Source organism: Bos taurus, chromosome 18, assembly GCF_002263795.3.
Source record: "Bos taurus isolate L1 Dominette 01449 registration number 42190680 breed Hereford chromosome 18, ARS-UCD2.0, whole genome shotgun sequence".
NCBI classification, from domain to species: domain Eukaryota; kingdom Metazoa; phylum Chordata; class Mammalia; order Artiodactyla; family Bovidae; genus Bos; species Bos taurus.
The window spans coordinates 58,372,294-58,390,431 of NC_037345.1; the positions used below are offsets into that span (position 1 = coordinate 58,372,294).

The 18,138-nt window shown below is 40.2% G+C and overlaps 2 protein-coding genes across 9 annotated transcripts in view; both read left to right on the forward strand.

Moving 5' to 3' along the window:
* LOC112442214 (zinc finger protein 160) overlaps positions 1-6,445 on the forward strand; it is a 33,574-nt gene extending 27,129 nt beyond the window's left edge. For all 8 annotated transcript variants that reach the window (XM_059877130.1, XM_059877131.1, XM_059877134.1 and 5 more), the window contains one exon: positions 991-6,445. In XM_059877130.1, coding sequence (XP_059733113.1) covers positions 991-2,666 — 1,676 coding nt within the window. In that variant the 3' untranslated portion in view covers positions 2,667-6,445. The remainder of the gene's footprint in view (positions 1-990) is intronic.
* Positions 6,446-18,045: 11,600 nt separating this feature from the next.
* LOC100848895 (zinc finger protein 665) overlaps positions 18,046-18,138 on the forward strand; it is a 48,802-nt gene continuing 48,709 nt past the window's right edge. The window contains exon 1 of the mRNA XM_024978770.2: positions 18,046-18,136. The gene's annotated coding sequence lies outside the window, so the exon portion shown is untranslated. The remainder of the gene's footprint in view (positions 18,137-18,138) is intronic.

Consider the following 18,138-nt stretch of genomic DNA (forward strand, 5'->3'; position numbering starts at 1 on the left):
TAACCATCTCATCCTCTGCCACCCCCTTCTCCCTTTGCCTTCCATCATTCTCATAATGTTATATATTTTCCTGACCTAATATTTTAGAAGTCAGTTATGTCAATACCTTTTACAGTTTTCATATTGTGTGCCCTTTCCAGGGTGAAATTCTCTTCTTTATTCTTAAGGAAGAATGTTTAGAATTCCATAGAATATAATGTTGTACAACATGTTTACTTATTACTGGTTGTTTTACTACAATAGTAAAGGGTTGCTTTACTAGAATAGAAAGGGTTACTAGAATAATGTGTTTATTAATTTTTATTGTGATTTACAGTTGATGGTCTTTCAGAACATATTATGCAATATAACTGACATTTACTTGTTAATGTTATAAAATGCCTGTTTTTCATGGATATTGATGCTTTTATAACAGGTAATTCAGGAAAATACTTCATTTTTTAAATATCCCTAGTAAATTCTTTATTTTCTCAGTGCTGTATTTGTTTTGCAATTCTAAACTGCCATTTATTTAGGTTACTTGTTAGATAAGCTTGTTTTGGATTATTTACCATTATATTACTTATTTTAAGTATTAATTTATATACAGTAATGATGTAGATACTGTATGTAGATTATGTATAATAAGTATGTGGAAAATATGTCTAATATGTTTCTCGTCAGTTACAGTCAGTATGTATATACTTTGGGTTCATGGTCATGAGATTAGCCACTTTTTAAGAGCTAACATAAGTTTACACAACCTGAGTGTTTTTGTCCTACAGTGTCTGAAATGAGGCTATGCTAAAATCAGTTTGAATTTCATGTGAACATACTTTATTTATTAAAGAATCCTATTTCTTTACTGTTTCTCAAAATTTGAAGATCATGGTTGGGAAGTTTCATAACTACATTCAGTGTAAGTGTTATTTTTGGTATAATATGTTTTCAACATAAAATATTTATGAATTATAATTAATAACATACCTATGATTTTTTTGTATTTTGTAGATATCTCTCCCATACATATTATCAAGAAATTACAATCAAAGGAGAACACTAACTCAACAGATACACTCCAAACAGTGATTTTGGGAAGACATGAAAGCCATGGAGTCCAAGATTTTTACTTAAGGGAAATACGAGGCAATACGCTTGAGTTTGAGTGTCAGTGGAAAGATGACGAAAGAAATTACAAAGGAGTGCTTGTAATCCATAATGAAAAGCTCACTGATAGAAAAGATCAACGTGGTAGAAGCAATGCAGGAAACAATGCAATTGAAAATAAACTTGCGTTAAGCTTTCAGGATGAATTGCAGATATTTCGAATGGAAAGGAAAATTTTTGAATGTAATCAAGTTGAGAATGTTATCAACAATAGTTCCTCAATTTCAGCTCTCCAAAGAATTCCTCCGAGTGTTCAAACCAACACTTCTAACATGTATGGGAATAATTTTATCCATTCTTCAATACTGACAAAAGACCATAAAGCGCATAGGGAAAAACCTTACAGGTGTAATGACTGTGACAAAACCTTTACTCATGTCTCACACCTCACTAAACATCAGGTAGTCCATACAGGAGAGAGGCCATACAAATGTGATACATGTGGCAAGGACTTCAGTCAGAGTTCGAACCTTGCAACTCATCGGAGAATTCATACTGGAGAGAAACCTTACAAATGTAATGAGTGTGGCAAGGATTTTAATAGAAAATCAAACCTTGAAACTCATCAGAGAATTCATACTGGAGAGAAACCATACAAATGTAATGTGTGTGGCAAAGCCTTTAGGGTGTGTTCAAGCCTCAGGAGCCATCAAGTAATCCATACTGGAGAGAAGGATTACCATTGTAGTAAATGCAACAAGGCTTTTTCCCGTAATTCCAAGCTTCTAAAACATCAAAGAATTCATACTCGAGGGCAGCCCTACAAATGTGATGCATGTGACAAAGCCTTTATTTTGCGTTCAAGCCTAATCAACCATCAGGTAGTCCATACTAGAGGGAAGTCTTACCCATGTAATGAATGTGGCAAGATGTTCATCAAACGTTCACACCTTAGGCTTCATGAGAGAATTCATACTGGAGAGAAGCCATACAAGTGTACTGAATGTGGCAAGGGCTTCAGGCAATGGTCTGATATCAGAATTCACCTAAGAATTCATGCTGGAGAGAAACCTTTCAAATGTAGCAAGTGTGGCAAATCCTTTACTCGGAGTTCACACCTCACTAGACATCAAATCATCCATACTGGAGAGAAACCATATAAATGTGAGGTCTGTGACAAGTTCTTCAGTCGCAATTCACATCTTGCAGGTCATTGGAGAATTCATACCAGGGAAAAACCTTACAAATGTAATGAGTGTGGGAAAGCCTTTAGTGATCGTTCAAGCCTAACTTACCATCAGGTAATTCATACTGGAGAGAAGTCTTACAAATGTAATGAATGTGGTAAAGCTTTTATTAAGCCTTCATATCTTAGGCATCATGAGAGGATTCATACTGGAGAGAGGCCATACAAGTGTACTGAATGTGGCAAGGCTTTTATCAAGCTTTCGCGTCTTAGGTATCATGAGAGGATTCATACTGGAGAGAAACCATACAAGTGTACTGAATGTGGCAAGGCCTTTCAGCAATGGTCTGACATCACTATTCACCAAAGAATTCATGCTGGAGATAAATCATAGAAACGTAGTAAGTGTAGTGTAGCAAATCCTTTAGCCTTTGAAGCCTCAGTAAATACCAGGTGACCCATACTGGAAAGAGACTTTACAAACAATGAATGTGGCAAGGCTTTTTAGCAGGTGTTCACACTTTAGGCTTCATGAGAGGATTCATACTGGATAGAAATCATACCAATGTATTGAGTATGGCACAGCCTTTAGACAATAGTCCTACCTCAGGATTCACCAAAGAATTCACTCTGGAGAGAAACTTTACCAATTCCATGAGTGTGGGAAAACTTTTGCTCAGGGTTTACACCTCCCTAATCATCAATAATCCATAATCCATACAGGCTTGCAGATGTACTGAGTTTTGCAAGGCTTTTAGCTATTGCCTTAAACTCCAGGTTCACCAAGTAGTCCATACAAAACAAATGTAATGAATGTGGCAAAGTTTCAAATCATTGCTCACTTTTCACTAAATAAAGGGATCTGTATTCTGGAGTGAAAGCATACAAGTGTAGTGTGTGATAAGGATTTTACCCATATAGCAAACATTGGGGGACGATATAGGGTTGACACCTTCAAAATACAATAAACATGGTAAAGACTTTCCCTTGAATTCAAATATTATGCAACAATAGAGTCTATATTGGAGAGAAATCACTAAACTTTAGAATATACATCCTTGAGAGAAGCCACAAAAAAATAACGTGCATGCTAGTTACAGTTCACGATGGTGGAGTAGAAAGACAAGTGTTCATCTTCTCCTGAAAGAGCACCAAAATCGCAACTAGCTGTTGAACAGCCATCAGCAGGAGGACATTGGTCCAAAGACCAAGAAGCCACAATAAGATGGTAGGAGGGGCGCAAACACTATAAAATTAAATCCCATACTGGCTGGGTGGGTGACGTACAAACTGGAGAACAATAATACCAAAGAAGTTCTCCCACTGTAGGGAAAGTTCTGAGCCCCACCTCAGGCTTCCCAGCCTGGGGCTCTAACAAAGGAACTGGGAATACCCAGGGAATCTGACTTTGAAGGCCAGCGAGATTTGATTATAGAACTTCCACAGGACTGGGGGAAACAGATTCCACTCTTGGAGGGCACAAACAAAATCTTGGCATGCACCAAGACCCAAGGGAAAGGAGCAGTGACCCCCAAGGGAGACTGAACCAGACCTACCTGCTAGTGTTGGAGGGTCTTCTCTGGAGGCATGGGTCAGAAATGGCTCGCCATGGGGGCAGGGGCACTGACAGTAGCAGCCTGGGAAGGTCCCCCTTGGTGTTAGTCCTCTTGGAGGCCACCATTAACCTGACCATAAACCCCAGAGCTGGGTTGCCTCAGGCCAAACAACCAACAGGGAGGGAGCACAACCCCACCCATCCATCAGCAGATAATTGGATTAAAGTTTTACTTGGTGAGGCCCTGCCCACCAGAGTGGGACCCAGTTTTTCCCACCCAGTCGCTCCCATCAAGAATCTTACACAAGCCTTTAGCCTCATCTACCAGAGGGCATATAGAAGAAACAAGAAGAACCACAATTCCACAGCAGCTAGAACAAAAGCCACATTACTCTAAGTTAATTAGGGTGAAAAAGAAGAGTTATATCACAGATGAAGGGACAAGATAAAACCCCCAAAAAACAACTAAATGAAGTGGAGATAGGCAACCTTCCAGATTATTCATGATTCAGAATAATCATGAAGATGATCCAGGATCTCAGAAATAGACTGGAGAAGATGCAAAAAACTGTTTGCCAAAGACCTAGAAGAACTAAAGAATAAACCAACAGAGATGAACAATACAGTAGAAAGAATCAATAGCAGAATAACTGAGGCAGAAGAACGGATAAATGACCTGGAAGACAGAATGGTGGAAATCACTTCTGCAGAACAGAATATAGGGGGGAAAGGAATTGAAAAAAAAATAAAAAAAGCCTAAGACCTCTGGGACAACATTAAATGCATTAACATTTGCATGATATGGGTTCCCAGAAGAAGAGAGAGAGAGAAAGGACCAGAGAAAATATTTGAAGAGATAATAACTGAAAACTTCCCTAACATGGTAAAGAATATAGTCAGCTTACCAGGAAGTTCAGAGTCCCAGGCAAGATAAATCTAAGGAGGAACACACTGAGACACATAGTAATCAAACTGCAAAAATTAAGACAAAATATTAAAAGCAACAAGGGGAAAATGACAACATAAATGGGAACTCCCATAAGGTTAAAAACTTGATTTCTCAACAGAAATTATATAAGCCAGAAGGGAATGGCACTATATATTTAAAGTGATGAAAAGGAAGAACCTACAAACCAAGAATACTCTAACCAACAAGACTCATTCAGATATGATGGAGAAAGCAAAAGCTTTCCAGACAAGCAAAGGTTAAGAGAATTCAGCATCATCAAACCACTTTTACAATAAATGTTAAAGGAACTTCTCTAGGAAGGGAACACAGGAGAAAGAAAAGACCTACACAAAATAAACCCAAAACAATTAAGAAAATGGTAATAGTACCATACATATCAATAATTACCTTAAATGTAAATTGATTAAATGCACCAACCAAAAGACAGACTGGCTGGACCAATAAAAACATGTGCATGTATGCACTTCGGCTTACCACATCACTCTCCTTAATCCCCCAAATTGTAGGTAATTATTTTATATTGTTAGGTTAATCATGTTCCTATTATGGCTTGCGATTATAATTATTTTTGAATCTTGGATGCTATTGATTGTGAAAACTGATAAACATCTTTTACTATTGTGATTATGTAACTGTTATTCACTTAATACCATTGTATCATGATTGGTCAACAGAAAATAATAGAATTCTATATCACCAAAATTGCCATTTAATGGAAAAACCTGTAATCACTTTTTAAAATCCAGATGCATAACAGAATTATCTTGGAATTTTTTGGAAAAATACAAATGCCCAGGTATTGCTTTTTTTCTCCAAAGCTCCAGATGTATTTTTTTTTTTCGAAAGCACTTTTTTTTTTTTTGTCTTATTTTTAAACTTTACAATGTTGTATTAGTTTTGCCAAATATCGAAATGAATCTGCCACAAGTATACCTGTGTTCCCCATCCTGAACTCTCCTCCCTCCTCCCTCCCCATACCCTCCCTCTGGGTCGTCCCAGTGCACCAGCCCCAAGCATCCAGTATCGTGCATCGAACCTGGACTGGTGACTCGTTTCATACATGATATTATACATGTTTCAATGCCATTCTCCAGATGTATTTCTAATGAACAGCCATGTTTAAAAATAACTGGACTCTATGGCAAAAAAAGGGTGCAACACTAGTGGTTTTACCCAAAGATGAAAACTGGAGCATCAGAGGATTTATATTTGAGAGCACCCTTACAACTGTAATGAATGTTGTAAAGCTTCAAATGTCCGTGCCTTTGGCATAATGAGAGAATTAATGCAGGACAGAAAATACACAGATATACTTAATGTGAAAATACCTTTAAGAAACAGTGTGTCCTCAGGACGCACCAAATAATTCATATTGGGGAGAATATTTTAAAAAGTATGTGGTAAATTTCTTAACCAGTTTTCCCAATGGACCACATTTCAGAGGAAACTATACTGGGAATAACTAAGTCTTCAGTTTTTTTGAGATTCGTCTGAGATACTATATACTGCAGAATAATTCAAAGTCAAAATATGTTAAAACTCATGACACAATTATCCTGGGAACAAGGACTTGTGTGGAAATGTTTCATTATCTCCAGTGTGTATTTAAATAATTAAATTTTCTTGAAAAGACTACTTTGACTTTAAACTTGAAGTTTGAAATCTTTTGATCTTATTCATTCAATACAGGCCTTTCACAATGGTCTTGTTACAAAAATCACAAGTCCGTGTGCCCAACGTACAGTGAAGCTCATCAATACTAAACATAAAGAGTTGGACCAGAGAAAGGTTTATTACAAATTCGTACAAGGAGATGGGTGGCTCATGCCCTAAGAACCCCAGAGTTACTGAAAGCTTTCAGCAGGTCCCTTTAAAGCAAAAGGTGAGGGATGGGCATGGTTAGTTGTTGGAGACTTCTCAGTGTCAGAGCCTTTGTTCTTGAGGTCCGATCATGGTCAGGTAACGATGTTCCTGTACCTCTCTACCAGATGAATGTTATTCCCTGTCCTGAACAGAAAGGACAAAGTCCCAATGCACAACTTTCACTCTTCAAGGTCCCAGTCCTGACCAAGTGGAGGCACATCTCAGTTGGCAGTTCCTTCAGGGCCATGTTCCCTCATCCTTCCCAGCTGTCATCCCTTAGGTAGCCAGCATCCAACCCAACTGGCCCTCAGTCTCCTCAGGCCACCCAAAGGAGGAGACCAGGTCTCACAGACTGACCCGTGCAGACGGCCACTGCTATTAGGTCGCAGAGACAGGAATGGAGGAGAGGTTCATCCACCTCACTTCAACTGACTCCAGCTCCAATTCCACTGTATTCATGTACCACATTTTCTTTATCCATTCATCTGTTGATGGACATCTGGGTTGCTTTCATGTCCCAGCTATTGTGTAGCATCTCTTTACCACCAGGTGTGCATGCCTCTTTACGTTCACAGGCAGAACAAAATACGATTATTTTGCTTCCCCCAAAGATACAGATTATTATGAACAGTAGTGTTAATCCACTTCTCTTAAGGCCAGTTCTGGGAACTGCCCTAGGCACAGACTCGGTACTGGCTCAAGATGAAGCACTTTATGGCATGGGTGCAGTCGGGTCATCATGCAGTTGGCCTTTTCCCTCTGGTGGCAGTTACGTATCTGTAAAACTCAGAAATGTAGGACTTCCCTTGTGGTCCAGTGGTTAGGAATTTAATTTCCCTTCCAATGCAGGGGACATAGGTTCCAGCCCTGATCATGAAACTGAGATCCCACATGCCACACGACAACTAAACTGGCACGCCAAAACAAAAGATCCCACATGCCACACCAAAGATACCATGTGCCACAACTGAGACCCAATGCAGTCAAATAAATATTTTTTAAAAGAACTCAGAAATGTGCATCAGATACTGTCTGTGGTTCCTTTGTCCTATTTATTAGATGCTTGAGTCTTTCTTTTGTGCCTCAGGGAAGTCTGGGAGACTTCAGCTTTTTTATCAACAAGAGACAGAAGAGAAAGACAAATCTAGGGTTTCATTTATCTGTGGAATCTAAACAAAGGGTACAAATGAACTTACTACAAAACCAGAATAGAGGTATAGACATACAAAACAAACATGGTTATCAGGGAGTGAGGTGTGGAGGGATAAACTGGGAGATTGGGATTGACACATACATACTAGTATATATAAAGTAGATAACAGTGACCTACTGTATAGGACAGTAAATTCTACTCAGTACTCTCTAATGAGCTATGGGGGGAGGAATCTAACAAAGTGTGGGATGTGTGAAACATTGAATTTGTTGTACGCCTGAAACTAACACAATATTGTGAATCAACTATACTCCAGTAAAAATGTTTAGAAAAGAGAAGACATGGAGGGGCCTTTGTACTTGGGGGTGGGGTGGGGATGAGTGTAGGGTTCTGCTGGGTTCCAAGAAGATTCAGTCTTTTAAGGGGTCGGGATAAATGACAATCGAGGGACTCCCATACATATATATGTATTCATTCTTCCCCCAAACATGACATTGAGTAGAGTTCCCTGTGCTATACAGTGAGATGTTTCTGTTTTGTAAATGAGTTCATTGGTATCATTTTTTCAGATTCCACGTATCAGTTCAGTTCAATCGCTCAGTCGTGTCCAACTCTTTGTGACCCCATGGACTGCAGCATGCCAGGCTTCCCTGTCCATCACCAACTCCCAGAGCTTACTCAAACTCATGTCCATCAAGTCGGTGATGCCATCCAACCATCTCATCCTCTGTCGTCCCCTTCTCCTCTTGCCTTCAATTTTTCCCAGCATCACGGTCTTTACCAATGAGTCAGTCCTTTGCATCAGGTGGCCAAAATATTGGAATTTCAGTTTCAGCATCAGTCCTTCCAATGAATATTGAGGACTGATTTCCTTTAGGGTGGACTGGTTGGATCTCCTTGCAGTCCAAAAGACTCTCAACAGTCTTCTCCAAACCACAGTTCAAAAGCATCAATTCTTCAGCGCTCAGCTTTCTTTATAGTCCAACTCTAACATCCATACATGACTACTGGAAAAACCGTAGTCATGTCTCTCTTTGACTAGACAGACCACTATTGGCGATGTAATGTCCCTGCTTTTTAATATGCTGTCTAGGTTGGTCATAGCATTTCTTCCAAGGAGCAAGCATCTTTTAATTTCATGGCTGCAGTCACATTCTGCAGTGATTTTGGAGCCCCCCAAAATAAAGTCAGGCACTGTTTTCATTGTTTCCCCATCTATTTGCCATGAAGTGATGGGACTGGATGCCATGATCTTAGTTTTCTGAATATTGAGTTTTAGGCCAGTTTTTTTCACTCTCACTTTCATCAAGAGGCTCTTTAGTTTTTCTTCACTTTCTGCCATATGTATGGTGTTATCTGTGTATCTGAGGTTATTGATATTTCTCCCGGCAATCTTGATTCCAGCTTGTGCTTCATCCAGCCTGATGTTTCACGTGATGTACTCAGCATATAAGTTAAAAAAGTAGGATGACAATATACAGCCTTGATGTACTCCTTTTCCTATTTGGAACCAGTCTGTTGTCCCATGTCCAGTTCTAACTGTTGCTTCCTGACCTGCATACAGATTTCTCAAGAGGCAGGTCAGGCGGTCTGGTATTCCCATCTCTTTCAGAATTTTCCCACAATTTTCTGTGATCCATACAGTCAAAGGCTTTAGCATAGTCAATAAAGCAGAAGTAGATGCTTTTATGGAAATCTCTTGCTTTTTCAATGATCCATCGGATGTTGGCAAGCTGATCTCTGGTTCTTCTGCCTTTTTAAAACAGAGCTTGAACATCTGGAAGTTCATGGTTCATGTCCTCTTGAAGCCTGGCTTGGAGAATTTTGAGCATTACTTTGCTAGTGTGTGAGATGAGGACAATTGTGCATAGCTTAAACATTCTTTGGCAGTGCCTTTCTTTGAGATTGGAATGAAAACTGACCTTTTCCAGTCCTGTGGCCATTGCTGTTTTCCAAATTTGCTGGCATATTGAGTGCAGCACTTTCACAGCATCATCTTTCAGGATTTGAAATGGCTCAACTGGAAATCCATCACCTCCACTAGCTTTGTTCATAGTGATGCTTCCTAAGGCCCACTTGACTTCCCATTCCAGTATGTCTGGCTCTAGGTCAGTGATCACACCATCGTGATTATCTGGGTCGTGAAAATCTTTTTTGTACAGTTCTTCTGTGTATTCTTGCCACCTCTTCTGCTTCTGTTAGGTCCCTACCATTTCTGTCCTTTATTGAGCCCATCTTTGCATGAAATCTTCCCTTGGTATCTCTAAGTTTCTTGAAGATATCTCTAGTCCTTCCCATTCTATTCTTTTCCTCTATTTGCATTGATCACTGAGGAAGGCTTTTTTTTTTTTTTTTTTTTTTATCTCTCCTTGCTATTCTTTGGAACTCTGCATTCCAATGGGTATATCTTTCCTTTTCTCCTTTGCTTTTTGCTTCCCTTCTTTCCACAGCTATTTGTAAGGCCTCCTCAGACAGCCATTTTGCCTTTTTCCATTTCTTTTTCCTGGAGATAGTCTTGATTCCTGTCTGCTGTACAGTGTTATGAACCTCTATCCATAGTTCATCAGGCTCTCTGTCTATCTACTGGAGAGAAATCATATAAATGTGATATATGTGGCAAACCTTTAGTGAAAGTGCAAATGTTGTAGTTCATCGGAGCATTAATACTGGAGAGAAACTATATAAATGTGATGTTTGTGGCCGGTCCTTTACTCAAAATGCAAACTTTGGAAGTCATCAAAGAATTGATACTGGAGAGAAACCTTACAAATGTAACATGTGTGACAAAGCCTTTAGTCGGATTTCTGGCTTGTAGTTCATCAGAGAACTCATACTAGAGAGAAATCATGCAAATATAATTAGTGTGGCAGAGCTTTCGTTGCACATTTTTCTGTAACTGACCATTAGGGAAAACGATATAAATGTAATTTATATGTCAAAGCCTTCAGTCACAGGAATCATTTTGCAGATAATCAGTGAATCCATACTGGAGTGAAACCTTACAGATGTAATAAATGCAGTAAAGTATATCATCCTTTTGACCTTCAGAAAAGTCAAACTGTAGGAAAACTGCACGAATACAGTGGGTGTGGCAAAGCTTTGGATTCTGAGTTCAGAACTAACTAACCATCATGTAATGAATTCTGAGATCTTACCCATGTAGTTATTGTGGCAAATGTTTTAGAAGGCATTCAAACCTTGCAAATCGTGAAAAAAAAAAAAAATCATACTGGAAAGAAGCCATACATTTAGAGTGCAGTAAATCTTAAGGGGACCATAAGGTAACCTGTACATGAAAGAAAGGATGTAAATGTAATATATGTGACCACTGCTTCAATACAACTTGTATTGTATTGTCTCATTAGTCACATGATCGGGGAATTCATAATCCAGAGAAAGGAAATGTAATAAGTGGGGCAAATGCATCAGGTAGCACTCAGGCCTAAAAAGACATCAGGGGATCCATACGCAAGAGACCTTACAAATGTATTCATTGTCGTAAGGCTTTTGTCAGGTGTTTCCATTTAGGCTTCATGAGAAAATTCATACTCTAATACATAGAAGCTATGTTGATGTAATGAGTGTGTCTTGACAACAGTCTTATAGAAAGCTTATAGACAACAGTCTCAATTTAAGATTCCCTAAAGAAGTCATTCTGAAGGAAAAGCTTACGACTGATAATGAATGTGTAAAACCTTCACTCAGGGCTCATATCTCACTAATCATCAGATGATCCATACTAGGGAGATCCTTACAAGTGTATGTAATGTGGCAAGGCTTTTAGGTGCTGCCTTAAACTCAGGATTTATCAAATACTTTATACTTAGAAATGCAATGACTATGGCAGTTTTTACAATTACTACTCACTCTCTAGGTATGTAGGAATATATATCCTGGAGACAAGCCACACAAATGTGTTTGTAGGAAGGAATTTTCTTAAACAGCAAAGTTTGGGGACGACACTAGACCAATGCCTTACAGATGCAATCGGAGTGGAAAAAGTTTCACCTTGAGTTGAAGTATTAAGCAATAAGAGTCCATATTGAAGAGAAGTCATGAACTGTGTAGGCAAGGGCTTTCTCAAGACATCAGAGTGTATTAGACTTAAAAATATATGTCTTTCAAAGAAACCACACAAAAGTTGTGCATGCTATTTCCTCTATCTAACTTCTTCAGGAAGAAGACAAGGGTGCCCACTCTCACCACAACTATTCAACAAAGTTTTGGAAGTCCTAGCAGTCAGAGAAGAAAAAGAAATAAAAGGAATCCAGATTGGAAAAGAAGTAAAATTCTTACTGTTTGCAGATGACACGATCCTCTACATAGAAAACCCTAAAGATACCACCAGAAAATTACTAGAGCTAATCAATGAATATAGTAAAGTTGCAGGATATAAAATTAATACTCAGAAATCTCTTGCATTCCTATATACTAAAAATGAAAAAAGAGAAACCAAGGAAACAATCCCATTCACCATTGCAATGAAAAGAATAAAGTACTTATGAATAAATTCACCTAAAGAAAAAGACTTATGTGTACAAAACTATAAACACTAGTGAAAGAAAGATGACACAAATAGATGGAGCAATATACCATGTTTGTGGATTGGAAGAATCAATATAGTGAAAATGAGTATTCTACCCAAAGCAATCTATAGATGGAAATATGTTCATGTATGAACTTTGAGTTGTAAAATGAGTAAGTTCTGGGGAGCTATGTGCAGCATTCTAACTGTAGTAAATTCTTCTGTTACTACATACTTTAAATTTGCCAGTAGAGTAAATCTTAAGAGTTCTCACCATACAAAACATGGAAACTGGGAGTTGATGGATGTGTTGACTGGATTGTGATAAATATTTCACAGTGTATACATCTGTCAAATGGTCACATCATTCATGATAAGTATACACATATCCATTTCATTAGTTCTATCTCAGTAAGGCTGGAAAAGAAGAAAGTAGGAGGTGGGCTGGGTTTGCCACCTTTAATGGTGTTCAACCCATGTTTCCCATGAGATCCATGAAGCATTTTGCAAAACCATGTATGGTACCCCCTGCCCTATCAGACATCCTCAGATACTTGTGTGGGTCCTAGTCCCAGGTATGTTCACAGTGCAACAAATCTGATCTGGATCCTACACTGAGAACCAAGGCTCTTAGGCTCCACTTCTGAGACAGAACAGCCCCAGGGATGAGGAGGCCACTCTGCTCTGAGTGGGGATGGACCAGGGCCTGCTGTGTGACCTGAAGGGGATCGTGGGGTCAGCGGAGGTGCCCCCTGCTGCTGGGTACGTGAGGCCTCACCAGGAGGGGAGTGTGATCCGAGGGAAAGTGTGGGAAAGCTCCTCTGTTGGTCTCTGTGCCGGAATTGACTGTCCTGAGTCCCTCCTGAGACAGTGGGCACAGAGGACTGTCTGTTCTCCATGGAGAGCTTCCCTGCACGTGTAGTTGGGGCTCAGGAAGGGGGAATGTTGATTGTAGGTATTAAACAGCAAGTTTTCAACTTTCAGTATCAACCTCTGCAGGATGCCTGAGAAAAAACCTGGAAGAAGGGAGAAAAAGAGTCAGGAATGGCTCTTTCTCAGATGTCATATTCTGAGTTGATTCTCCATCTGTCCTTCCTGAAATGCCCTTCTCTGGACTTGCTAATTGAATCTGACTGGAGTATCCTGTCTGTCTCCTGCACATGCACACTCACCGGGGCCTTCTCTGAGGGCCTGTCATCTCCACTTAGATCCCGTCTCCCCATGACCTGGTGACCTGGACCTTGTGAGGAGGCTCCCCTGGGCACCATCCTGGGCAGGGCTTCTCACCCACGGGTTGGAGATGGGGGTCTCAGTGCTGTTGGGCAGGAAGTTTGCTTAGGGCCCATCTGAATGCACTGTCTGCTCTCTGTCAACCAGAATAAAGAAGCTACACGTGGACATCAGGTATTAACACTCACAATACGTGGTAAAATCTGGAAAAGAGGCCAATAAGGGGAAATCAGTCCTGAGTATTTATAGTACATTTAAGGACCCCCTTGAAAATCTTGGTGTTTGAGAATGGAATGGAAAGTTCAGAAAGAGACCTCAGGGCTAGGGGGCTTTTCATTCCATCATCTATTTTTCACTATGAAATCCAAGTTTACTGATTTTTTTTTTTTATATTCTTTGTCACATGGTGCAGCTTGCAGAATCTTAGTGCCCTGAGTATGGATTGAACCTGAAACTCCCGAAATGGAAGTGCGAGGTCTTAACCATGGGACTGCCAGGGAAGTCCCCAACTTTACTAACCTTGGTTCATTGTTTATTGTGGAAGTAACCAATAAACTTTGATTTTTGTTAATAACTACATACCTAAAATTTACTGCGGATAAAATCATTTTTTTAGAAAAAATATTTAATTAGTGTGCTGGGTTTTTGTTGCTGCTTGGTCTTTTCTCTAGTTGCCAGCAGTGGGGGCTGTTGTCTAGTCGTGGTGCATGGGATTTTTGTGTCTTGGTGCAGAGCATGGGCTATATGAATCTTGGGATTCAGTAGTTTCAGCACGTGGGCCTAGTAGTTTGGGCTCTTGGGCATTACAGCACAGGCTCAGTAGTTGTGTCACTTGGTCTTAGTTGCCCCGAGGCATGTGGCATTATCCTGGGGCAGAACCCATGTCTTCCACATTTGCTGGTGGATTCTTTACCATTGCGCCAGGAGAGATGCCCTCATATTATTTTTGAATACAGGTATTTTATAGAGATAGGACTCAAAGTATTCTATATGTGTTTTTTATATGTCTACCACTTTTTTTTAAACTAATATGGTATTAGAGTTGAGACGTCCCTGTTGGTACAGTGGATAAGAATGTGCCTGCCAATGCAGGGGATATGGGTTTGATCTCCCTGGTCTGAGAAGATTCCGCATGCCTGGGAGGAACTAAGCCCATCCACCACAGCTACTGAGCTCATGCTCGAGAGGCTGTGAGCCAAAACTGCAGACCCCATGTGTTGCAACTACAGAAGCCTTGTGCCTGCAGTTCACCTACAACCTGTTCTCTGTAACAAAAGATGCCATTGCAATGAGAAGCCCACTCACCACAACTACAGAGTATCTCCTGCTCAGTGCAACTAGAAAAAGCCACACAAAGTAACAAAGACCAGCACAACCTAAATAAATAAACAAGCTTTAAAAAAAAATGTAATATTGACAAACTTAAGTACAGTTGACTCATTTTCATGGCCCCAGAGATGCTGAAATACATGTGACTAAAAGTGATAATGAGAAACTGACTGATTTAAAAATCTGTCAAGAGGCAACTCTTCATTTCAGTCAATTGTGTATTTACATATGCATGCATGTGTGCATGGATATGCAACTCCATGGTTTTATTACAAAACATCATCTCATAAATAAGCTTTGTACTTTTTAACAGTTGAAATTATATCTTAAATATATTATGTAGCCTTAAATTTTTTCTACCCAGCACAGGAATGATTTAAATAGTAATAAGATTACTGATATTGTGTGGAGGGAGGGGTTGAGGAGTGACCCTATACAATGATCTTTTATGGCCTTCCATTGCTCTTCAAATTCCTTGATGTTATTTGAGGTTTCTCAGGGAACTCTTATTGATGGACTTTTATGCTCTGTTACTTAACTGTTTGATTCCTTAGGTTCAAAGGAATTTGACTTGACTTTACTCCCTCCTCTTTTAGTATAAAAGGGGACTGAGTTCTAACTCGGATAAGATGGTTTTGGGGGTACAGTCCACCATATTTTTGGTTTGCTGACTTTCTGAATAAAGTCGTTATTCCTGCCCCAGCAACTTGTCTCTCAATTATTGGCCTGTTGTGTGGAGAGCAGTAGAAGCTTAGAATGTGAACTAAAGGAACAATGTGGCTTTCATCAATTTTTAAAGATGTATTGCTCTTTTTGGCCACATGATGCAAAGAGCGGACTCAATGAAAAAGACCCTGATGCTGGGAAAGACTGTGGGCAGGAGAAGAGGGCGACAGAGGATGAGATGGTTGGATGGCATTACCCACTCAATGAACACAAGTTTGAGAAAACCCTGGGAAATAGTGAAGGACAGGGAAGCCTGGTGTGCTGCAGTTCATGGAGTTGCAGAGTCAGATTCGACTTAGCAACTGATCAATGAAAATTGCTCTTTTTAAAGTAATGGTTAGTAAACTTTGTCAATTTCAAAATAAAAACAAAAAATAGTACTGACGGAAGTTCCCATCACATACCTTAGTCCTCCAGTCTCAGACTGTAGGTTTTGACCTTGTGTCTCTGGAACTGAGCCATGTGGAGTTTGGCCTTCCAGCTGAATGAAGAACAAAGAGGAAAAGTTGTTATACAGGATGTCACTGTAAAATGGCACATTTTCCCCAGGGATAGTTTTGTATTTCTTATTTTAGTTTGCAGTACAGAGAGAAATCCAGAAAATTTTCTTATTTTCTTAAGATGGTTAAATTATTCTAACGGCAGGAAATGTTCTGCATCCCATTACTGCCCTACAGGAACTCTTTGGAGACTCAGGTTCCCAACCCCTGAATTGCCAGGAGCAGACAAGAACCCGCTGACAAAAACATTTATTTATTTATTGCACTTGAAAATATGTGGGTTATTTTCAGATACCTTTTGGTTTTAACTTCTCACATAGTTTCACAGTAATAAGAGAATAGGCTCTGTATGATTTCAACACTCTTTATTTAGGCCATGAAACTTTTGCACCTTGTTTTACGTCATGTTCCAGTGTCTCCTGGTTAATAGTCTATGGGAACTTGAATAAATTTGTATCCTGCTCTTGTGTGAAAATTGTATAAGCCTTAATTATGTTGAATTGGTTCACAATTCTTTTCAGGTCTAGTATATCCTACTTTCCTGTCCATTCTATTAATTTTTGAGAGTTTAATACTGAAACTCCAACTAAAAATCTTAATTTGTCTACTTAAAAATTGTAATATATAGTGGAACTGTCTGTAACTATTTTCAAAGCCTCATGTAAATGTGTTGTCATACTTTCATAATTTCAAAAAATTTTAAAAAGGAAAATAAAATCTTTATTGAAACTTTTCTACTTGTTAGGAGGACAGATCCTAGTTTCCAACATACTGGTCTACAAAGTTATAAGATTTTGTCTTAAAAGTGTAACGGGGTGACACAGCGACCTGGGAAGGCCGGCCGCCTCTGCAGGCATGGCGGTGTGGAGCCCCGCCACAGCAGCGCCTCTGGTCCAAGGAACCAGTCAGCTTCCTCTTCTCCACTGTGCGCAGTGCATGTTTTCCTGGCATCCGGAGGGGGAGTGCAAAGTGACCCAAATCCTCACAATTTCCAGGAGGCTGTAGGGGAATGTATAAAGTTCAAATTAAATGGGAAGAATTTAAGGAGAAGAGAACTGTCTAGCAGCCAACAGGCACTAAAGGAAGAAATCAAAGATAGGCACGGATTGCAGATTTTTAAGTCTGTCGCCAAACACTGACCATACCCTGGCTGCTTAGATGTTGTTGCTAAAACACTGGATATATCTTACTAACGAGGGCTTCCCTTGTGGCTCAGCTGGTAAAGAATCCGCCTGCAATGCGGGAGACCTGGGTTAGATCCCTGTCTTGGGAAGATCCCACGCAGAAGGGAAAGACTACCCACTCCAGGATTCTGGCCTGGAGAATTCCATGGACTGTACAGACGATGGGGTCGCAGTGTCGGACACGACTGAGCGACTTTCACTACTACCACCTTTCTTTCCTCAACATATGACAAAAAGTTTATTTTGTTCACAGTCATTTCCATATTGTAATTATAGAAGAATATGCTATCTATTTAGATGTTAAAGGCAACTAAAAAACAGGCTGTAATTTATGGGGCATCAATTCAGTTCAGTTCAGTCGCTCAGTCGTGTCCGATTCTTTGCGACCCCATGAATCGCAGCACGCCAGGCCTCCCTGTCCATCACCAACTCCCGGAGTTCACCCAGACTCAAGTCCATCGAGTCAGTGATGCCATCCAGCCATCTCATCGTCCTAAATACCTCCCTGCACCTTGCCCCGCCTTGCTCTCGCTGTAGACTGGGACGCTCCTCGCCCCGCCCCTCGCCTGCAGCAATCCGCCCAACCCACGACCCGGAAATTCCGCCTCGGAATCCACGCGTGCGCACTTTCCTGCGGAAGCGGAAGGCCGCGAGAGAAGGTCGCCCGGGGGCACTTGAGTTTTTTTCTCCTAGTGTAAACGTGTGCTGCGCGCTTAGCCGTCCAACCCGCCCTCGCCACGCCCATCTTCTGCGTCCCGCTGGTTCTGCGAAAGTTATATCCAAATACCCCGCTGTCCGCCCCAAATAAACCCAGAGGCCGCGGTTACAGGT